This window comes from Macaca fascicularis, chromosome 11 (assembly GCF_037993035.2).
Source record: "Macaca fascicularis isolate 582-1 chromosome 11, T2T-MFA8v1.1".
Classification (NCBI taxonomy): Eukaryota; Metazoa; Chordata; class Mammalia; order Primates; family Cercopithecidae; genus Macaca; species Macaca fascicularis.
Genome location: NC_088385.1, coordinates 10061585 through 10070102, shown reverse-complemented (window position 1 = coordinate 10070102; position 8518 = coordinate 10061585). Strand labels below are relative to the sequence as shown.

Genomic DNA, 8518 nt, shown 5'->3' with positions numbered 1-8518 from the left:
TGCTTATATTCTTGAATTTTTTAATGTGGTTTTTGTAAGTTTCAGTTCTAAAATTTCCATTTAGTTCTTTCATATATTTTAATTTCTTTGCTGAGATTATTTTTTAAATTTGCTTCTTACATGTTTGTAAGTAATGTACTGGAAGCATTTTTACGATGACTGCTTTAAAATCTTTGCTGAATAATTCTAACATCTTTGTCATTTTTGTTCTGGAATCTTCTAATTATCTTTTACATTCAAGATGAGATTTTTCCTGATTCTTCGTATACCAAATGATTTCTTTTTTTTCTTTTTTCCTTTTTTTTTTTTGAGACAGAGTCTCGCTGTGTTGCCCAGGCTGGAGTGCAGTGGCCGGATCTCAGCTCACTGCAAGCTCCGCCTCCCGGGTTTACGCCATTCTCCTGCCTCAGCCTCCCGAGTAGCTGGGACTACAGGCGCCCGCCATCATGCCCAGCTAGTTTTTTGTATTTTTTAGTAGAGATGGGGTTTCACCGTGTTAGCCAGGATGATCTCAATCTCCTGACCTCGTGATCTGCCCATCTCGGCCTCCCAAAGTGCTAGGATTACAGGCTTGAGCCACCCCGCCCGGCCGGTATACCAAATGATTTCTAAATGAACCAGGACATTTTAGGTATTATGAGACTCTAAAACTTATTTACCCCTTCTGTCTTAGCTAGCTTCCTCAGACACTACTCCAGCAAAGGAAGGGAGTGAGGGAAGGACACTGCAATCCTGCCAGGGGATAGAAATAAATGTTTCATCTCAATCTCTGTGGGCACCTAGGCAGGGGAAGTTTCCTCATTACTGCTGGCTGGAGGGTGGGTTCTGGCTCACCACTAGGCCTCCACTGATAACCTGTCTAGGGGGTAGAAGTGCCTTGTTACTGTTTCCCACATGGCCTCCACAAGCACTACCTGGTATGGAAAGGAGGGTGCTTCTTCATTGCTGCTTTTAGAGTAGATCCAGCTCTCCATTTGCTCTCCAGTCATATCAAGGTGTAGAGGGAGAATGAGGGGCTTATTACCACAAATTGGGGATAAAAGTTCCAACTTCTGCTATTCTGAGATGCTATTCTGGAGGAGGGTTGGGACACCTTGTCGCAGCCTGGCAGGTGTAAATATCTGAAGATCTAAGCTCTCCACTTGAGGTGATAGTGTTTTCTGTGGTATTTGGCTATGGTAGAGTGATTACTGTCTAAACGTTTTCTGCTTTGGTAGACTATTTCCTTGACTTTTGGCTAAAATAATAGGCTTTGTTGGGAAATTCTCATATGTGCCTGTTAGTATTTCTATGTTGAAGGCATTTTCAACTAAAAGTCTGCAAATTATAAAGTGAAAAAAAACCTTAGAGAATTCTTCACTATGCAATTTATTGAGTCCCTACCACATCTGCCTTGGTCTCTCCAGGTCTGAGTTGTCATATGTTTTATACATAATGTTCAGGGTTTACAGTTGTTCTTAGTAGAAGGAATAGGGCAAACTACATTTACTCCATTTTTCTGGAAGCAGACATTGGTTTACTTTCTGTAAGAAAGCAGTCGGTGAATTTCTGTCCAAATTATCTGTCTTTTCAAGAGGAACTGGGCTTTATTTCCCAGATTAACATCTGAGCAACAATAGACTTACAGGTGGCATTACTTTCTATATAGGTAGAGAATAGGCTGAATATTAAATGTTAAGGAGCAGAATCATTGGAATTGAAATGAAGGAGACTTCGTTTTTATTCGTGTTAACCAGCCTCCTGATGATATACCACAGTGCATTTGTTCATCAATATACCTTTTGGACCACTTTTCTGCTGCTTTTTTTAATGGTTCTAATGCTAAAGAAAGCAAATGTTTATCAAATAATCTATTTTTTAGATAATTCATTATTATAAGTTAATTCATTATTAGAAAGATAATTTATTACTAGAAGATAATTCATTATTCGAAAGAAGGAACAAAACGAGTCTTTTCTAATAAAAGAATAAATAAACAAATGTATTGAACTTTTGTTGTATATCATGTAGGGTAATTTTATATACATGTTGCATTTTACAATAATTAAATCATGTAATTTTGTATACATCATGTAGGTTAATTTTATATACATTTTATATACATTACACATTTAATTCTTGTACGTAGCCCTCTGCCTTAGCCAATTCAAGCTGCTATTAACAAAATATCTTATCTTGGATAATTTATAAATAATACAAATGTATTTCTCATAGCTCTGGATTCTGGAAAGTTGAAGACTGAGATGGTACCAGATTCGGGGTTGAGTGAGGGCCCTTTCCAAACAGACAATTTCTCCTGGTTTCTCTCTCATGAGGCAGAAGTGTGAAAGAAGGATGAACATTGAGTCCTTACATGTCAAAAGAGATGGAACAGTTCAGCAGCCTTTGGGAGCCTCTATTTGTAGGGAAATTGATCCCATTCATGAAAGTAGAGTCCACATGACTTAGTCACTTCCCCCAAAGACTCCATCTCTTAATACTATTGCATAGGGAATTAAGTACCAACATAGGGAATTAAATTTCAACATAAATTTATTTTGTAGAGACACAAACATTCAAACTAGAGCATTCTGTCTCTGGTCATTCCCCCAAATATATGGTCTTCTCACATACTAAATACATTTATTTCATCTCCAAAATCCCCAAGGTCTTAACTTATTCCAGCATCCACTTTAAAATCTAAATCCAAAGTCTCATCTAAATATCATCAAAATCAGATATGGTGTGGCCAGTTTTCTAATACTGAACCATCTTTAATGTCCTCATCCTCTTTCAACATGGTTTATTATTCTTTTAGCATCCTGTTCATTTGTTTATGTACTATTGAATAGTTTCCCTAGCAGTGTATCCTTGTTGTCCTATATATGTTGTTTAATGAAACTCACAATAAATTCAGAAACTTGTTGTTTCCTGTACTTAACAAATTTAAATAAGAATTATGTGCTTTTAATGATAAAATTTAGATATTAAAATTTCCTATATTCAATGACATTGGAGGTGATAATGAGAGGTGTTTGGAGATAGTTACCTATCAAATTCTTTTGCTCCTTAGGGTTATTTTCTATTCAACTTTCCCTCAGCATCTTGAGTTAAATTTGGCAGTCTGTTATCTGACAATAATACTGATATTGCTGGAATTTTCACAACAAGAACAGAGTTTTACTCAAATTTCTTGCCCTTTAAAATACATTATGCTGCACCTTTTACGAAATCCACTTAAGTTTTTATAAAGAATGGTGAAGGACTTAGGGAGGAAGAGAAATGAGCAATGAGAAAAGAGGAGAAAAGAGAATAGTAAGTTTTATGGACAAGAGATCTAGAACTACATTTATGCCCCTAGAAACCAGGATTAATAGTTGTGGAAATTTTAAGAATTCCCCAGCACCTGCAACTCCCTCTCGTTTGTTATATATTCCTTGTTTTCCTAAAGTTACAAGAATAGCAATGAAAGATGTGAAAATAATTTTAAGAATTTGCATTTGTGCTATGCAATCTAGGACAGAAGAGGAGCAATGGAACTCTTTCCCTTTGGCAGCTAGCTTTATTAAGATAAAGGAGGAGGGAAGCCTGATGGAAGCATCAGTGAACAGGAGTCCCAGATATTCTTAGATTGTATTAATGGCCCTTAAATTCCAGACTCAGAAACACCCACAAAGAGAAGCAACAATCAGAAATTGCATGCTATTAGTATTTTATTGGTATACTGAAGAAAGAGTTATGACCACATTATTTCAATGTAATGGCTTTCTGAAGGCAGTTATCTTCTTATTTATTTTCTGAAACAAACAAACAAATAAGGAAATTTATACACAAGATACAACATAGCAAAATGTATCTAATTCCTTGATGATATTAGTAAAGTAAATTATTGCTTTCAAGATTAAGAAAACAGATTATTTTTATGGTGTTTATGTTTTGGCTACTGTTCAAAACATTCAAGGTTATATTTATGAAAATGACTGCAACTTGAACCTACAGTAGTGAAAAACTAATACAGACCCACATCTCAATTAACAGTGGTTGATTGAAGAAATCATGGTACAGTCACACAAGAGAGTAGTATACAATTGTAACAACAAAATAAAAATGTACAAATAAATCACCAAGAAGATCTATATGTCTCTGTGAAATGACAAAGTTATCTAAGACATATATTATTTGAAATAAGCAAGTACAGATCTGCATTTAAAATAATATATCACTTGTGGGAAAAATAATGACATACGCTTATATACATATACATATTTCCAGGAGGATGTTCAAAAAATTAATGGTGGTGACATTTGGTGAGGGGTGTGGGTAAGTAGGATAAGGCATCACTTTAAGATTTAGCTTCATACCATTCTGTTCAGTTAGATTTTTTTTTCCTTGAGGATGTACTAATTTCAAAATAAGTATTTTAAAAATTAAATAAGATATAGAAGCATCAAGTTCAAGTATCATTTAGCAGGGACGCTGGACCTGAGAGGCTGGTGTGAGGCAGAACTGAGCAAAGAGTGTTGTGGTGGAAACCAGAGAGAAACCTGAGATGGAGAGTCCTTGGGTCTGAGAGGGCAGACTCAAAGATGGGAGGCAGAGCACCAAAGGGAGAACACACCCCACTTCCTCATTACCAACTCATTTTAAGGAGACAAGTCATCTTAAGAAAAAAGTTGGAGAGGTCAATATTTCATAAGATAAGAATTCTTTGAACTGCTTGTTAAAAATACAAGGACTTGCAACCTTATCCAAGAATACCTGAATACAAATCTTTAGAAATGGGGTTCAGGATTATGTAATTTCAACACATTTCCAATTGATTTGTGAACACAGTAAAGTTTGAGAACAGTAACAGTTTGGGCATTTAATGGAGAATGAACTGGAATCATACCTGTCGTTGAATTCTAGATTACTACCAGCGTGGCTGGTCCTGGAGATGTCTTGGCGGTTTGTCCCCCTGGAAGAATGTTGGTACTTCCTCCAGCCTTACAGGAGGAAGTCGGGGTAGAGCGCGGTGAAGGTCTGTTCGTTGGGGTCGTCGTTGTTGATTTTGAAAAGGAAGTGGGAGAGGATAGCGGTGATGGCCTCCTGGTTGTGGTGGTCTCTGCTGAGGACCATCGTCTTGGTTACAGCTATCACCAGGGAGTCTGGGTAGGAGTCCTTCAGGAGGAGGTCTCTGGGGTCCCTGATCTGGGCTCTGACTTGAGTCCTCTACATCTGTGTGAGTAATTAATGGACAGGAATGCATGAGCTCAGTGAAGAAAAGCTCTCCTCTCTTTATACTTCTCTCACCTTATCACATAGCCCTGTTCTCCCCAAACCTGCCGCTTGACTGTCATCTTCCTTTGTGCCCACTGTTTTTTTTTTTCCCCTTTTTATGCAGCTGTCCTCTTAATCCATGTAAGAGTGATATGGAAAGTCTCATTTATTTGCTTCTGTGACAAGTATGTTTCCATAAATTTGAAAAGAGGGGTTCTTGCATATCTTAGAGTTGCCAGAGGGTATCTCCAAGGACAGAAAAAAAAGCAAAAATATTATAGCTTTCAGTTATGTTGCTGGTTATTTTTTTTTTGGTTGCTGTAATAACTTACAAACTGTGACTCCATCTCTCGGCACCTAAGCCCTATGCAGAAACTAGAGCTGATTTCCCAGGCTCCTGGTACCAAGTAGAGAAATACTAAAAGACAGAAGAGAAAGACAATGTGAAAGCTTGCACAGGATCACTAAACAGCTGTGGCAAGTATTTATCATCTGTAGTGACACAGCTGAGTGGGTCAACACAGAGAAAAGACATTCATGCACTGTCTTTTTGTTTTGTTTTGTTTTGCCTTACTCCCTAAAGCCACATAACTGTGCAGGAGAACACTGGGGAAGAAAGAAGAAGTTAAGGATGGAGGAGTCAGAATGAGAACACTTCTCATTTGTTCATCATCTCTCAGCAGTCATTCTAGCCTGGGAAAAAAGCCTGCCCACTCCTAATGTCCTCAAAGCCAGGCATCTCTGTATTCAAGTTGGTGGCCTGGCTCATGGTCCCCAGAATCAAAGATGGGTAAGAATTGTCTACATTTTTAGGGGCACTAGTATTAATCAATACCTGACCCCTCTTACCACCTCCTCACAAAAAAAAAAATGATGAGAAGAAGACACTGAAAAAACTTTAAAATTTCTAGTGGAAAAAAAGAGAAAAGAAATGGATTGAGGATCATTGGGATTTACCTGGTGTGGTGGGAGTAAAGTCTTCAGAGATCACATCTAGGAAAAGAAGTACAGGATGAAGTAAACATTTCCTCATAAATCTTTCAGGGCTCACAGTGGTCTATAGGGAAAGGGGTCTTCTGGCCACACCCTGTGCATCCTAAGTTACCTTGTCAACCATCTTCTGTGAAGCTGCTGGAAGGGGAGGAAGATGTTAGAGGAGGCAGGATTGTTACTACCACTGAGCATCAACCATGAACTCAACATAGAAGAGTCCCTTTTTGTCATCCTTGGGATCCATCAAACCCTAATGCTAATTTAGGCAAACTGGTCTGGGTATTTTCAAGTCATATTTTAGTTCTTCTACCTTATTCCTTCTCTAAATATTTTGATCATATTCACAAGCTTCCCCAAGAGGAGTAAATATTTGGACACAATCATGTACATGTACTGCCAGCAACATATGGAAATTTTAAATGTGATTGGAAGAAAAATGGGAATTTGGGGACCTGATATTTCTATACCACTATGTAGAAAGACACAAATTTATCTTCCAGTCCTCTATGTCTGAAAGTACTCTGATGTTTGTTTATCTCTTTCATCGATGTTGCATCCCCTGTACAGCAAGGACACTATCATCACTGTCCACTGAGATTACTGTAGGATCTTCACAGCTGGACTTCCCTGGATCAGTCTTGCATTCTCCATTGCATCCTTCACAGCACGGCCAGGTCTTTCTAAAAATACAAATCTTACTTTGTCATTCCTCTAATTGAAATTCTCTGTTTGGTTCCAAGTGTATATTAAATAAAGTATCAGGCCTTGGGATGCAATGAGGGCACAACAGATGTCATCCTTGGAATGAGAGCTCTGAAGCCTTACCCTTCTTCTCAACCTCCTTCCTTCCATCCTGCTCTTCCTCTGCAGTGGTGTGGGGTGAACCCCTGAGGGCCAGGAAGAGTCACAGCCCGTCATCCCACTCCCCATCTCCTTTTTAAAAAAAAATTTTTTTTACCATTATCTGTGCTCTGAGCTGAGCTCAGAGCCAGCAGGACTACTGACAGCAGGACCAGCAGCATCTTGAAGGAGGCTCTGGAGTTGCTCCCAACTCTGTGCTGAGAGAAACATGGCAGCTCCCTTTATAAACATGAGCAGAACAATGGCACCTTTGAACTCCATACTGGGTGGACCTCACCACTTGAAAGATTAGGTTTTGCTTTCCTCTCATAAAGTTGAATGCATCTCTTATTACTTTTTGGGACTTTAGCCCAGCAGGATGTGGTGGTAGGATGTGGTTAGGTACAACCTGTGACTTCAGCATAGTTTCTGAAGGAACAGTATCCAAGCAATCAGCACAAATGCTACAGCTGAAGTTTGGTCATCATTTTATTTTCAATCGGGTTAGACAGTTATTTGGTCCTTCCCCTGCGTTGGTTGTCTGTGTGCACATGAGCTCACATTTATATATGTGTGTCAGCAGTGATCCTATAGTCGGAAGTGAAAATGATTAATATCTCTAGCTATTTGTATGGCATAAATTCCATTTTTATGGCATATATACCTATGTGGATGATATGTAGCTTCATTTCATAATAATATAGAGATCATTTCTGTTTAATGTTGAGTTGTGTGAGGACAAAACACACTTGGGCACACATGGATGACAGATGGTTTACCCTCAGGCTACTCTGGCCCAAAGAGATTAAGATTCTCCTAATCTAGCACTAACCAGAGATACTTTATTGTTGTAGAACACACATATTAAAACATTCTATCTTTATTAATATCCTGGGGGTTAGTAAAGCAAAACTGGCCACAGAAAGCACCATTAGATTTCCGCACAGAATAGTGTGAATACACAGTTCCTTGAACAAGCCATGCTATTTTATGTCCCTAAGACTTCTTCCATGGTCTTTCTCTTTTCTAGAATGTTCTGTAAGATTCAGTTTAGATCTTACTTCTTGTACTAAATATTTTAATCACGCTGACTGATTATTGAGTGGACACAATAATACAATCTAATTAGATAGTATCATAGTCTGTTGAAAGCCTCAAGTATTGCATTGATTTTCTATTTTTTAATTAGTTTCCATGCTATTTGCTTCTCAGATTGCCTTCACCAAAGATTATTTTCTCTGTAATATTATTATACTCATTCTTCTTCACTCTTGTGCTGAACCTTACTTGTTGATGCGTTATATTGTGAATCAATCCTCTCTATGCCTATGTTTTATATCTGGCTGCTTTCTTCATGCGTTCTGGTAGAAATCTTTATTTAATTTTCTAAACAAGGTTCTATACTTTTCTTCACTTGCTTTCTTCATTTTTGTTTTTAAAATTTGGC

At 37.9% G+C, this 8518-nt stretch overlaps 1 protein-coding gene across 1 annotated transcript; it reads right to left on the bottom strand.

The window, feature by feature from the left end:
• Positions 1 to 4795: 4795 nt before the first annotated feature.
• On the bottom strand, positions 4796 to 7291 carry PRR4 (proline rich 4). The gene is made up of 3 exons (XM_015430379.3): positions 7190 to 7291; positions 6196 to 6231; positions 4796 to 5196 (listed from the first exon to the last, which is right to left on the bottom strand). Exons 1-3 carry the CDS (start codon positions 7251 to 7253, stop codon positions 4892 to 4894), a joined length of 405 nt encoding a protein of 134 aa, XP_015285865.3. The 5' UTR covers positions 7254 to 7291; the 3' UTR covers positions 4796 to 4891.
• Between the last annotated feature and the right edge of the window lie 1227 nt (positions 7292 to 8518).

Bases quoted from the DNA above. Each gene is read 5' to 3' on its own strand.
- PRR4 (XM_015430379.3), bottom strand. From the start codon at position 7,253: ATGCTGCTGGTCCTGCTGTCAGTAGTCCTGCTGGCTCTGAGCTCAGCT. The intron at 6,232-7,189 runs GTAAAAAAAATT...TTCTTTTCCTAG, and splicing joins AGCTCAGAGCACAGATAATG to ATGTGATCTCTGAAGACTTT. The intron at 5,197-6,195 runs GTAAATCCCAAT...TTACTCACACAG, and splicing joins CTTTACTCCCACCACACCAG to ATGTAGAGGACTCAAGTCAG.